At 37.0% G+C, this 15,121-nt stretch overlaps 1 protein-coding gene across 11 annotated transcripts in view; it reads right to left on the reverse strand.

Moving 5' to 3' along the window:
- Window positions 1-15,121, reverse strand: part of CACNA2D1 (calcium voltage-gated channel auxiliary subunit alpha2delta 1) — a 436,670-nt gene that overhangs the window by 34,036 nt on the left and 387,513 nt on the right. For 3 of the 11 annotated variants that reach the window (XM_056340748.1, XM_056340756.1, XM_056340750.1), the window contains 5 exons: window positions 13,744-13,800; window positions 12,586-12,657; window positions 5,994-6,055; window positions 3,656-3,747; window positions 1,677-1,737 (listed from right to left, as the gene is read on the reverse strand). In XM_056340748.1, coding sequence (XP_056196723.1) covers window positions 1,677-1,737; window positions 3,656-3,747; window positions 5,994-6,055; window positions 12,586-12,657; window positions 13,744-13,800 — 344 coding nt within the window. Of the gene's footprint in view, window positions 1-1,676; window positions 1,738-3,655; window positions 3,748-5,993; window positions 6,056-12,585; window positions 12,658-13,743; window positions 13,816-15,121 lie in introns of those variants that run through there. The other 8 variants (XM_056340755.1, XM_056340757.1, XM_056340751.1 and 5 more) reach the window with 4 other exon arrangements.

The following is a 15,121-nucleotide window of genomic DNA, read 5'->3' on the forward strand; positions in this document are numbered from 1 at the left end:
CTGAAGAGTATGAAGAAACAGCACGAACAGTAGATGGACCTTTGAGACCTTGCAGGGGATTGATGACTGTACTGGGGCAAGACATGCTAACTACTTATTGACATTAACTTGGTATGTGATGGTGAAAGACCTTGTTGCAGCTGGCTAGTTTTGGGAGTGCTGTGACAAAAAAAGCACTCAGGGCTAGTGTAGGCCGTGAAATTAGGAGATCATAGTCTGTAAACTAAACAAGAAGATGCCCAGTAAATTTAGATGGCTCCTGGGTTAAACTGTACTGAAAAGTACGTGAGCTGCTGATTAAAACATAGTCACATCATGCTCAACTAAGGCCAGATTTATGGGATGAGGTCCTATCCTCTGAGAAGTCTTAAAGGCAATTTTAATAGGGTACATAGCAGATAAGCATAGAAACACTCTTTTGACATATGCAGAACAGATAAACAGTAGACTACTGTCCTTTACATAATGTAATAAAATAAAGCAATATATCATTGGGTAATTCACTGAATGCAAGCAAGCATAATGAAAGTCACTGGGCATCTTGAAGGCAAATATTAGGTGGTGAGTGGCATTAAACAACTTTAATTAAAATGTAAAGCATATTCAGCAGTAAAGCAGGGAGCTCTCTTTTTAAATGAGCTTTTTATATTAAATTAATATTACGAACAAAAGAAGTCTGTTCAAGTATTTCATATGAATAAGCTATCTTATTACCCTTTACCGTGATCCTGAAAGACTACATGCAGAATTTGCCTTATTGTACCAACACTCACGTTTAAACCAAGTTCCATATAAAACAGGCTTTGCTCATGTAGAATAGCATAACAACTAAGGACTTGCTGGAAACTGTTACTTGGTACCATTGATTATCAATAACATCGGCCCTTCAGGAAAAATTAAATTATACAGTTAAGCTGAGAATACATTTGAAGATAGAAGACTGGTTTACATACCAATCAATTTATTCAGTGAAATCAATCTATTCATTGAAATTTAAAAGGATATTTATATGATAAATAAGAAATTAAACACTTCTTAATTGATATCAGTGGTACAGTATTTCCTTTATCATAACTACCTTTTCAAGGAACTTAATTTTTAAAAACTATTTATCATACCATGTTTCCCTTGCAAATCTACATTTACAAGGGCAACAAGGACATCACAGTTTCACATGAAAAAACAGGGAACTAATGAACTTACTTGGTCAATTTTCAATGACTCAATCTTTTTATGTTCATTGATTCAAAAATTAATTAATTCTTAAGTGACAGAGAGCTTTGAAACACTATCTTGAAGTTTGGAAATATCTCGAGGTAAGTATTATGGTACCTATTTCACAAATGACAAGCTAAAGTACAAAGCTGTAAAATCTTAAAAGTCACAACCACAAGAAATGAACAGACGTGTATAAGATTTCCATTAAAACATCAATATCAGATTTTAGAGCTCTCCTTGATTAATATAAACAGGAATTAGAGCCTGAAGATGTTATATACACTCCAACAAGAAAAGACTGATCTTGTAAAACAAGAATTTAATAAGTAGTCTTTTACTTAATATTTTTTCCCCAAATGAGGCTTTATTGGTCAAGTCTGTATTTTGTAAATGTCATTAATTTGATCAAATGCCTATTTACTGCTGAAATAATATTTATTACTGGGAAATTAACCAACCTGGGTGCTATAAACGTATAGCCAGCTTCATCAAAATGATCAAGCTTCAGTGTTTCTGAATCTACAAAGATGAAGAGTAAATATCAAGTAAGTAAATTGGGCTTTTTGCCACCATTTTTCTTCTCAAAACATGTGATGAGCTTTTGCATGCATCCATGAACTTAGAAATGTTTATTTTTATACACTTTCTTACTAATATACTGTATATTTCTCAGTATAGGACAAAATTACTTGATTATTATATACAACACACTCCTGGCAACAATAATGTATTTAACAACTTAGAGAAGACATTTCATTAGCATGTCAACATGAAAACATATGAGATGTTTTCATTAGAATTACAATTCAATACAAAGAAATATTTGGGACACTGAGTTGTCAGAACATGAAGGAAAATGCTTGTAGTATTTTCTGCAATAAAGTCTAAAATATTTATCCATATAAGCATCACTGTCAATGCTACTGATAATAATGGCTTTAAAAGCTGGTATCACTGAACACTGATAAGACCAGACAAAAAAGGATTAGAGATTAGCAACATATTGAAATGTGCATGAAAACATAAAGAAACCTTCACATCTTGTTTTTGGTTTCGGTTGTTTGTTTTTTTTTCTCCTTTCTATTGCTATGGTACCCAATGATCATGGGGAAAATCCTGAGATGAGGAATACAGAGGAGAATATCCAGTAGGAATAGAAATATAAGTGAAAAATATCAACTGCAGTAAAACAGAAGGAAATTGAGCAACAAGAATATACTTGCCCTTTTTGATTGTCACTATCCATCAGAAAGAGAAAGCAGGGAAACAGAAAAAAACAGGGTAAAGCAAAAGGGGTCACAAACCAATATTTTATTCAAACAGACCCTTGAATAAAAATATTGTACATAGATCAAAGGTTCAATTTACATACAGCTGTAGTCTGGAAAAAAGACAAACATCTTTGAAGACCGAAGAATATGTCCTCCTCAATTATTTCTCAAGTACCTTCTATATACTGTGGCTATTTCAAGGGTCTGTTTTGCAGGTTATATTGATATGAGTGCAAAACCAGATGATCTAATCCATCAAAAGAACTATATTTACTCACTAAAACTTCAGTTTTAAACTATTTACTATTTGACAAAGTTACAAAATAAAACACTGATTATTAAAACTTGCCATATTCTACTTCATGTGCAGGAGCCAATGGTAGAGGACAGTGATTTAGTGCTAACCAAGTTTTCCCTAAACTAACAGTATCTATGCCTGTCAGAGAGATTCATAGTGCTTTTCTAACTTTCTATTTAACTGCAGATTTGTTCAAGTTTATCCTAACACTTGGATAAAGTTAAAAGGATGTGATGGGTCCTATTTTGTCTACTATCTAAATTAAAATTCAGCTACACCTAATAAACAATAAGCATTGGAATACTCACAAGTATAATTTCCAGTTATCTCTCCAGAATCTGTAAATAGCTTAAAATTAGTCTAATCCAAAAATACATTACAAACATCCACTAAAAGATTGCAAAATGCAAAATAAAACCCTAGCTGCAAGCCAAACCAAGCAGCGTTTTCACATTAATCTATTCCTATGGGCAGCAGAGGTAATTTGCTAAATATTATTCTGTAACTGCTGTAAAAATAATGAAAAAATGCTTTACTATTATAGGCTATACCATGACACTTAGCTAAAAGAATGAAAAGAAACAGCATACAGACCCTTAAAATGACAGCAACAGAGGATACACAAAGCAATGATTCTATAGGCACAGAGCAAAGGGGAAGGGATTGTCAGTGGAGCTGGGGTACCTGCACATATTCTATTTTTATAGAATATTTCTTGTACCTTGGGTGTTGCAATGGGTTAGAATCATTGCTGCAGATTTGGGGTGCATCATGATAACATCAGCAAATTCCACAAAATTTATGAATTCTAAACATTGCTTTTTTAAGTGAATCTGAGACTTGGCAATACTGGACAAAACCAGGGAACCTTCATAGTACTTACATCTGGCTTGAGTTATTGGTTCTTCTATTTTGGCTTTAATATAATAAAAGCTGTATGATGGTAACACCAATGCCAAACTGCAATAGAAAAGACACAAGTAACACAATTATCTTATTTAAAGCAGTTTTCCAGTTTAAGCTTCTATGTGTTTTGAAAGCAATTAACAAGTTCGGGTGTTGGATCATCATGAAATGAGATTATAGTGACATACCAGCCTCACACTTCGTAATAGGCACAAGCAGGTTCATGAAGTTCCCCTGTGTTTGTTTTCATTCATTTCATTTTATCATTTTACACCCTTAAGCATAAATGCACATTTTAATAGATAGGCAAGGAATTTCCAAATAATTGCAAATAATAAAATACATTTTTTATTTAATACATTTAGTATCCCTACTAATTTAGTATTTGTGTAACACAAGCCAGAGTGATCACTGCCTACAAAAACCACCACATGCTACCGCACTGATATGCCATGCATGGCATAATGACAGACTTTTTGTACTAATAAAACAACTAATGATCGGATGTTTGTTAGGACAAATCGGTGTTCATTAAGAAACATATCTGTCAATATCTGAATTCATATTACATTCAAGATGAAAAATATTTTCTTGAATCATGTAGTCACCACTAAAACCTTTGAACATCATTGTGTAATAACATTTTAAGATTGGCAAAGCATTTGCAATGTATTTTCCTTTCAATTATAGTTAGTTTTGTTCAAAAAATATAGGATTTCTTTCTGCAACTAAATTCGATACGTGTGTAGAGAGTTCAGTTCTAAAAAAGTTAGTAAAGGACAGGAGGTATGAGTAATCATTAAAGTGGTACCATCTCCCATATTGCATCCTTAATTTTAGCACTCTGATTTCATCACTGTAGAGCTGCAATGCTTTCTAATGGATAGCTGCAGAAATTAACATTTAAAAAGTTGTACAATTGAGCCATAAATGAGATGACCTTTAATGATACTTTTGCCACTTAAACAGAATGTAAATGAGATGCTGAATATTTAGTGATAGCCTTCTACCAATTCTCCTCTAGGGAAATCAGTAGCAGTTTACCTGTCATTAACAGTTACTGCTAGTAGAAATTGCTAATTAAAATCTATAATTTTATGTTTAATAGGTTTTCTGCAATGTGACTCCATGGATTTATTGCTGTGTCTCATGCCAGGGAGCTCAGTAAGAATTAAGAAGTTGTATAAATCAAATGTATTTCTTTACTGATTGCTAGATGGCATAGTCTGATAAAAAAACTTTCTTTTCTTACAGAGTACAAAGATCGAGGCAGTTCATTATAAAAATAGGATGCTGAAGAAAAGATCCTACATTTGTATTCTCTTGCTAAGATGGATTTATTTTGTTTTATGTGCGACTTAACATTTACATTCTCATTGGCTGTACACCTGTGTAGAACGTAACAGAAAATGGGAACCGGCTTGGCAGAGGACTACTGTAATTCACCACAATAAAGATACTGTTTTGGTAAAAAAATGACTCAGTATTTATACCATGTAGTTTTGAACTAGAGTAGTTTAACTTTTCTGGAACTTGGTAAACCTTAACTTGTTTTGGGTAACATCCAGTTTCTACATTCCTTCTAATGGTACAGAGCTGTATGCTTAAATGAGTTTGGAATAGTATAAACACCAACATTGCGTTCAACGGGGGACGTGCTTTCACCCATTACTCCATTTGTTCCTGCCACCATTCACTATTTAGTTTTTACATACAAAGCAGTGTCAGTGCTAAATAGTTTAAACTTGTCACAAAAAGATACAGATTTCAGAGGTAATCAGTAGCACAGTTCCTGGCCCTAAGATCTGACATGAAGGTTAGCAAAGTCATGATATAAGCAATGGCTGTGCCTGAAAAACATTTGCACAAAATGTGTCACATTTTTCATTTAGACCAAAATATAGCATCTTCATTTTTAATATTAAACATATTAAGCATATTAAAACAAGAACATGGAGACAAAAATCCAAAGAAAAGATGAAACAAGAGGAGAAAGCATACAGTTAAGAATCAAAGTATATGGTGACATCAATTAATCATAAAAAGCATTTTTTTCCTGCATGCTGAAATACCCTAGTGATAAATCTCAACAGTTGAATGAAAGACTGAGTTACTGGTCCTTACACAGAGCCACAATTCTGAACTGTAAAGCTGTAAAGGAACCCAGAAAATCCTAGAGGCCTGGACAAAACATAATCTGGTCCTGACTAAGCTATTATAGAAAATGTAATGCTAAATCTATTAATCAAAATAAACAAAAAGGACATTTAACTACACAGAAGTCAGAGAACATGAATTACCTGTAATCAGTGCCATTCACAGCTGTCCATGTATATGTTCTGTTTCCTTTATCAATGTATCGCTACAAAGAGATATGGTTAAAAAATAAATTAACAACTCTGGAGCTTCAACAAGCATGACCTTGTCTTGAGAAATACAGTGTAAAATCAAATACAAATCTGTTGAAATTCTATTTATTGTTTTGCTAAAAGCGTGAGTTGAGCTGCAACTCCTTTTCTTAAACATTTTCCAAACACATTATGCAAAAGAATCACCTATATCCTTTTTACTGAACATTAATGAAATGCAAATTTAAATAAAATGAGTCAAACGTGACCTAGCATTTTCCCTTTTAAATTCATTAGCTGGGCCTATGCAAACTTTTTTCTATGTAATTTCAATTTGGTAAATCATGCTGTCTCCTTTATGGACCATTTTGCAGTTAAACTATGAAAAGGAAAAAAAACTTCAAATATAAAAAGACTTTGTAGGTAACTCTTTAACAACAGAAACACCCCATGCCTATCCTTTCAGGTCACAGTACCACTGGCTAAATGCATTTAAATTTGAGACATATATACAGAAACAGACAGGCAATTCTCATGGTATAGGCACCCCGTGCTAAATTTACATGTGTTTCTAATCTTATTAGGGGGGTCTTGAATTTGTGAAAAAATGTAAATGAAGTAAATGTTTATTTTTATATAACTTAATACAGGAGGATAACCTTTACCATTTGTTTTCTTTTGGTATGAAAAATAATGTGATAGACACAGTTCCCTATAGATTAGTGCACCTGGCTGACATTGTTTTACTCAGTTTTCCACTTTGAAAACTACAAGTTTATGCCAGCTGCAGCATATTACTATTTGACAAACAGATATTTGTAAGTATGCCAGCAATGAAGTCTGGGAAACTGTTGCAGTACAACATTACAAACATTGGTGAAAGGTACCACAAGTATACCACAGATGTATACTAAACGTCTACATCTACATTCTCCCTTTCCCTGTGGTAAAACAAAAGCGTGAAAATGAGTGTGGTTATGAAAAAGAGGTGTCTTCCTTGACATTTATAATTTGAAACCTTTGCATTAGCCAGCTTCTGATTTTCAGTACAGCACGACAGTGTAAATAATTTAATAATCACTTTGGAAAAAAAAAAGAAAATTAGAAAAAAAAGGAAAAGGTAGGAAAAAAAAAAGGTGCACATTTCAGTGTCTAATGCCCTGATATATTTCATATTCAAGGTAAAAAGGTGGCTGAAGAGATCCTTATGCAAGCCTATTTATATTTAATAACGTGCCTATACTATTACTTCAGCTCAAGAATAAGTAATGCTTGAACGTAGCACTGGCAGTCCCTGCAAACCAGGCAGAGCGCCAAGGGTTCCGTGTACGCTGGCAAGAGAAAAGCAGTGTCCAAGGTGGAAGGGAAGGAAGAGAAGATGAGAAAACCTGGGTTCTTGTTAAATCCTGTTGCCACCATGCGGCAGTGTGCTCACTCCCCTGTCTCCCCATCCTGACCTTTATTTCCCTAACAATGAACCACCGAGGGTGGTGATGACGCATGCCTCTGGTCCAGATGGCTGTATTCACTCGAAGTGGCTTCAGGGGGTTGACTTGGGCAACATGCTTATCTCACAAAACATAACTGATGCCGCCTAACAATCAATCCAACTGAGTGATGCCCAGGGTGAGGTGGGTGCCTCACAGCCCCTTGCTTCAGTAAAAGCCAGGAAGACCCGTGTATGCCTGTACCAAATCCCCCACCCTATGCTGAGCTGTCGGGCCTCGCTTGCCTTCCAGAACTGACAATCCTTGCTAAGGACCCCTGGCACACAGTATTTGACTTGGTCCCACCTCGCCATGGTATTTAGAATCCTCTGTTTTGAGGAAGAGAACTCCAACTATTGGATGGGTTGATGGGCTTGGATCTCTCCTCCCCAAGAAGGGACCTCTTTGGTAAGACTTGTGCCTCTGAACACCTGGTGAAGTATTGCTAATAAAAGTGCTAAACTCTCAAGTTGCGCTTGGTTGTTGAAGTAACTGCATTTCTCAGCAGCACTTCTGAATTTGTTATATCTGTCACTTTAATAAATCATCTTTTTTTTTTTTTCAACTTTGCGAAACTCTTTCCGGGAAAGTCCTTGAGAGGGCTCTGGGAGGCAAACGTTGACTGATGAACGGACGTATCCTTTAGGCCTAAACCACTGACTAAGTCTGAGACTAGGATTGGATCTAGCTGCACCTAGACTCCTCTCTGAGGAGTTTACAAAGAAAGAAGATCCCTTCTGAACCTTGTGACTCAGTGGGAGGGCTCTTCTGATCCCTGGCCACACTCATACCCATTATGTGACACATCAGCACTGTAAACATGCTCAAAAGCAAATTGGCTGAAACCTCTCTTCAAAGATAACTCAGCAGATCACATGTCCTCATATGTCACACCCCATTTACCTTTGTCTACTTCATTACTGAGTGGTTTGAGACCACATCATCCCCAGCTGGTCACTGCCAAAGAAGCTACACATATTACTGCACTTTTTGTGACCCTTCAGTTTTCACTACTGCCCACTCCAGCTGCCCAAATGTGGCAATGCTTTTGTTCCTATGGCATCTTCTCTGTTAGTTGGAAAGCCCCTGAGGCCTTGGGAGACTCCAGCGCACCCCACCCATGCTTGCTATGAGTCCAGTCTCTATGCTGTAGTATGAGGTCATCTCCCAAGACACTGCTGGGGCCAGCTGCAATACAAAAGGAAAGCAATGCAAACTTAAACCAAAAAGCAAAACAAAAAGGACATCAATTTTAAGCCTCAAGATTACAACTGTCAGTTCAGAGCGACCGACAACATCAGCCCTTTTAATAAGAAAATATATGAAGCTATCAAGTCCTAAGTGATACATGGCTCATGCATGGACTGTGGTCTAAAGCAGCTTTGTTCTGGGTCTAGCAGCCTGGAGCTGGGAGGCTGCAATGGCCTGAAGCAGTCACCATCACTAACCATCTCTGGCTGCTCCCTTCTTCTCCCAGAGAGGTCTGAGTAGCGGAATAAATCTTGGGCCATGATGCAAAGGAAGGTGAGGGAAATTAATTTCTTTGGGCACTTGAAGCATCTGGGAACACAAGGCTTGGGATATTCTATTCAAACAGACTGTGGTCTGGGCCATATGTAACTGACATACTGTCATGCACACAGGGATGCTACATTTCCCTCTGCCTTGATGCCGTAGCTGACTCCAGCATTTGCAAGTGTAACTGCTTATTCTCCCTCCCTCTTTGGGCAAACAGTTGCAGGACCAACTGCTTCACGTCTTTTTTATCACACAAACCGAGAAATTCAAGCACAGCTTGAGATCTCTTCAACAACATTGCCATGAATGCAATTTCTTGTATAACCCCAATAGTGTTACTGTAGTTTTATGACCTTCTAATTCTCCTTTTTCTAACAACCTACACAAAGAACTTTTCACCCATAGGCTTGGAAAGGCACTCCTTAAACAAAACAATTACATAAATCTGAAAAAGTCCAAGTGAGTCTCTCCCTTCGGGAGCAGTTTATCCCCAGCTGAGATGCCAGCGGGACTTTGGACTCACTGGCAGCAGGTCAGGAACGACCCCATCTCCCATCAAAAGAGGGGAACAGGCTGGTGGCTTCCTAGACAGGATGAGCTCCTGACACAGGTGAGGTAGCAGAATTGAAATCAGATGGGCTTTACCCTCACTGTCCCAGGAATGCCCTATTAATTCACCACCCTCCAACAGTGGAACCATCGAGGAAAAGGCACATTGTTTTTGCACAGCAGGATTTCTCCATAGATGGTAAAGCAGCATTGTAAAGCCTTACTCAGGAGGCCTGGGGTGGGGGCTTCATTGTGAGAAAGCACAAAAGACAATCCTGCCAGAAGGCAAGGGGATGCTGGTGCAGGTGTCTGCTTTAGAAAAACATGGGAAGAGGTGAAAGGCAGCAGGAAGATGGATACAGAGAAGTAGTGTGGGCACATTTAATGAGATCATAGGACTCCACAGCTTCTAGGACCATAACTCAGAGGCACATTTTGCACCTGGACAATGTAAGTGCATAAGGCTTGAGCTAAGTTGACCTCCCCCACAGATACTAAAGTAGGGAAGTACGACTGCTGCCTACATGATTACATGATCATCATTATCATCATTTTAGCTAAGATCATCTACAGTTACATTTGTCCACCCCCACTGTACCTGAGGTTCTGTACTCAAGAAAAGAGTCTGCACTTTCTGAAAAGGGCATCACAAGGAAGGCAGACAGTGCCCAACACAGAGTCAAAATCCCCTAGACTCTTCAATACAACAAAATACTATGACAATCTTTCTGCAACAAAGTCACAATCTTGTTAGCACAGAGTTAAATGAATATACAGATTTTAATCTGTCTCCTCACAGGTGGACACACATGCAAGTAAAGCCACTGATCTCCTCAATGACACCCACAGCTCAGGTATAAAAAATGCCTCTGATGGATTTGCGGTCAAGAAGATCTTGAGTATGGCTTGAGCACATCCTTATTTACACTTCTTTTAAAATACAGCATGAGAACCAGCACATTTTTTCAAATCCAGTGTAGATACTAAGAGGCTGAGGAACAGTCATAAGATGTCCAGCTCTGGAGTCCTCAGTACAGGAAAGGCATGGACTTGTTGGAGCAGGTCCAGAGGAGGGCCACAAAAATGATCAGAGGGATGAAACATCTCTCCCATGAGGAAAGTCTGAGATAACTGGGGTTGTTCAGCCTGGAGAAGTCTCCAGGGAGACCTTATTGCAGCCTTTCAGTACTTACAATGTGCTTATAAGAAAGAGGAGGACAGACTTTTTAGCCTGTTGTGACAGGACAAGGGGTTTTTACACTAAAAGAAGGTAGATTCAGACTAAATATAAGGAAGACATTGTTTACAGTGAGGGTGGTGAAACCCTGGCCCAGGTTACCCAGAAAGGTAGTGGATGCCCCAGCCCTGAAAATATTCAAGGCCAGGTTGGATGGGACTCTGAGCAACCTGGTCTAGTTGAAGATGTCACTGCTCACTGCAGGGAGGTTAGACTAGATTATCTTTTAATGTCCTTTCCAATCCAAACTATTCTATAACTTTATGATTCTAAGTTTGTTCCCAAAGGTCTGTTGCAGAACCAAGTGACCATGAACTTGACATTGTGAAATCACAGCATGGATGAACAACTGAGGCATGTTTCAGAAAATCCAGCTCCATTTTCAGCCTCATCTAACAAAGAAAACATGTGCATTGCCACAGATTTTCACCCACAAAGACAAGTAAGTTTCTACCTTGTTTAATGCAAAAATAGACTAGGACTATGAAATATTATTTTTTTCTATATCAAAATGAGAATAAGAATAAAAGAATCTTCTCTCAATGCCAAATTGAGTCAGAGGACTACTGGTAATGGGAACTTCCCATCATTGGATGTTGCTTGGTGTAATCTGACCAAAATTTAAAACAGAGTTTAAAAATTGTGACCATCTATTAGACATTAAATAGAATATGTGCTGGTTTTAACAGAATAAACACCCTTAAACTCTGAGGCCTGATTTCCTATCAATTTAACCTGATTAAATACTATAGCATGTGCCTTGTGAGAAGGAGAAACCTTTCATTGGAAGATTCTGCCATTTAAGTACAAAGAGCAGAGGCACTGGAGATATCAAAGTTACAGAAGATCAACAAGACAGGACACCTAATACTACACATGAACAAATAACTGCACAGTTCCAAGCAGTTCTACTGAGTATTGTTATGGTGTGCTTATATATAGAAGTGTTGTGCAGCGCCTGCTTGATGTTATATTTGCTTCACGTTCTTCTGCCAAGTCATTAAACTATCTATCTTCATGTTGTTTTACATTCAGAGTAAAACAGTTTTTAAAAGCTGTTGTGGAACTGTAACTGTGGGGCACACCCTGGACAGAACTGCTCCTTTGGCACACCAGTCATGATTTCTTCTCATTAAGGTCCCCAAGAAGTAAAGCATACATGTAAGGATCCATATTAAATCTGAGTATTTCCTACTGCTAGGAAATGTGTCTGTCTTATTAAAGAAACCAGGAATCTTTATCAGGAATGAGCATTTTGGACAAGAAAATAAAGAAATCAAAAATCTGTTCAGAAAGCAAAAGGACATAATATAACTGTAAGATTAATTCACTTATGCCAAAGATTCTTCATTTATGGCATATAAATATTATATTTTTTCTCACTACTTTCTTGCCATTCAACCACAGTATAAACTACCAAACCCATCCTCATACATCTCCACAAGCAAATTAAGTACTTTGTTTTAGGATTCATACACAGAAGTAGGCTGGGTCCATTTTCTGGTGAACAGAGTTTAAGACCTCATCAACAACTGCCTGACTAATGATGTACCAAAGCAACCAAGAAACAAAACAATTCTTCTTTTCATAAGTACATAATTTCTCTTACTACAAGCCAATACAACTAGCAAATCTAGATGGATAAATGATACAAACTGACATTACAAAATGAACATCTTTTCGTCATTTCACAGTACTTTTCTTGTTTTGTTTGTTCCTGTACATGTAGTAATTGCCTGTTTTCCTATCTTACCTCATCTTGGGACTTGACCAGTGTTTCAAATGTTTTTTCTCCGCTTTCTCCATCTATCATTTTTTTCCGAATCTATTGTCAAGGAAGAAAAAGGAAAGAACAGAAAGATCTAGGGGTTGCATGTAAACATGAATAATCTTCTCAGCAACCCAAAATATTTCATAAAGACAGAAAATGGTAATGCATACGAAAGTCATAGCTCTTAAAAAGTAAGTTAAGTTTACGGTTTTCAGATTTTTCTGATTTGAAGTTGCTCTATCCAAATATATACTGAAACAGTATAGAGTTATGAAGCAGCAGTTCTGGTAGACTTTGCACAGCAAGACTGTCCCATAAAACCCCTTGATGCCGGGCACTAGAGAGAATTTGAATTCTGTGTGGATGAGAAGGATTTTTGTCTAGCATTTCTTGTGCTTCCCAGCACATCTACGTGATTCTGGTAGCAGCAGTGATTCACAAATCATTTTTACACCAGTTTGACAGTAATTTCTCTCTGAAGCAGGTGTTTCAAAGAAACTTAAGGAAGAATTTAACAGATACCAAGGAATGCTGATTAGTGTAATTATAAAAGAACAATTTCAAACAAAGCAGAAAAAATGTTTAAAAATGCAAAATGTTTTAAAAGCCTCCATTTTATTTGACAAAATAGCAAACTATTTTTTTAATATTCTCATTTCTGAATGTATTACAAAATTAGTAACTGAAAAATATACAAAGGAATTAATTTGCTGTCAACACAACTTTATTGCTCAGTTCTCTCACCACAGCAATATGCTTGTGTTAGTAAGAGAAAGGGAAATACTTATAAAGTATTTCAGGTAATATATTAATATCCCATTAAAAAGTGTTCTGTTCTAAAAACTTTTACAAGCCCCCTCCCTAGCAATTGCCACTAAATGAAGAAGAATCAAATGGAAATCATGGTGTCTTTAAAAATGAGTGGAATATAACGCATTGCCCTTGCCTACGAATGATACCAGGTCTCAATTTGCTTCATTAAAACTTCACCTCTCTATAAAGTCATCATCTTGACAAATTTAACATTGAAATTCATAGCAAAATATATACCTATTCAAAATCTAGAACATAAATTGCTTTTCAGTTATTGTACAGTGAAACACAAATTGCAAAAGGTACTGAGAAACCAGGTACTCTCACCTCAACTTTAATATCATTTTCCAATTCAGCATCTAGAAAATCCAGCGTAACAGGCTCCTGGGATTTAGGATTCTGAAGCAGAAGATATTGAATGATTAAATAATAAAGACATAGTACCATAATGTTACAAATCATTCTAATCCCTTAATTTCAAAGTAAGCTACTTAACTAGGCTTACTTACCCATCTATTTCAATCTCTTATAACATGAAGTACTAGTGGCCCTTTCTCATTTATTTTATTTCATTGGGCAGAGAGGTTAATTAGGTAAGTAAAAATCGAATTAACACTAACAGCCAGTGTCCGTCTACAGTCTGTCATGTATAGGGCTCATGCTGGGAAGCTGCTTCCCCTGTTGCTGGTATGTCACACACTAAGTGGGAGAAGATGCATCAGAGGAAGCATCAGATGTGAATTTTGCATTAGGTGCCCTGCCTCCGAGAAGGGAGAGAGAATTCTGGGGGAGTTTTCCAGCTGACCGGTAAGATGGGGTAACTGTATTCTTCTGCAACGTTGCCAAAAGCAGAGTACAGACTTGCTGTTATGAGGTGGGAATGAACTGTGGTTCAAGACTCAAAGCAGCAGCAATTACAGCAACCAATTTTTTTCCGTTGTTATAAAAAAATAAAATTCACTTTTATTGTCAGCTTTACAGGTTTTCCCTGAACACCTTGCAGCTTTGAATGTGTTTCTCTTGACAACAGTACTGTTGCCTCAATTTAAGAGATGGAAACCTGTAGCACAGAAATACTGCAACCCAGAAGCTTCAAGACCTAAGGAACATGATGTTCCTTACAACATGATGTTGACCCTCGACTACGGAGCACAGAGAGGTTTGGTGGTCTGCATCTGTAGGAACCCTGGTCCTGTAGTGGTGTGGGAAGACCACTGTAGCTCTGCTGAAGTAGCTTAGATCACCCTCCAGCCTCTGCTCCTGTCTCAGTTGTAGTCTGCATTTACTTGGACAGAGCCATCTTCCATATGAGTTCTTAGGAATCCAATGTTGTTGGTTTTTTGAGTAATTCTGGCTAAGCCCCATTGACTTTGTATCACCCGAGGTGTAAAAATCCTCAACCCTTATCACTCAGCACTCACCTAATGAAGTATCTTTAGAAAAAAGATATGGAGATATATTATTTAACCATTTACATCTGATAGTTTAGAATAGAAGATGAAAAAAGTCCTTTTTTTTTTTAATTGATAATAATTTACTTTGTGTAACAGGACAGTGCATACATGAAAGGATCGCAGGGCACAGTTTTCTCAGTAACTGTTTCTCATACAAATATCAATACAAAAATTGTCATCAGCTAATTTATTTCAAGACTAGTGTAATTTCTGATAGTGACATTTTTAGGGGATTTCAGTGATTCAGCTAT

Source organism: Falco biarmicus, chromosome 5, assembly GCF_023638135.1.
Source record: "Falco biarmicus isolate bFalBia1 chromosome 5, bFalBia1.pri, whole genome shotgun sequence".
Classification (NCBI taxonomy): domain Eukaryota; kingdom Metazoa; phylum Chordata; class Aves; order Falconiformes; family Falconidae; genus Falco; species Falco biarmicus.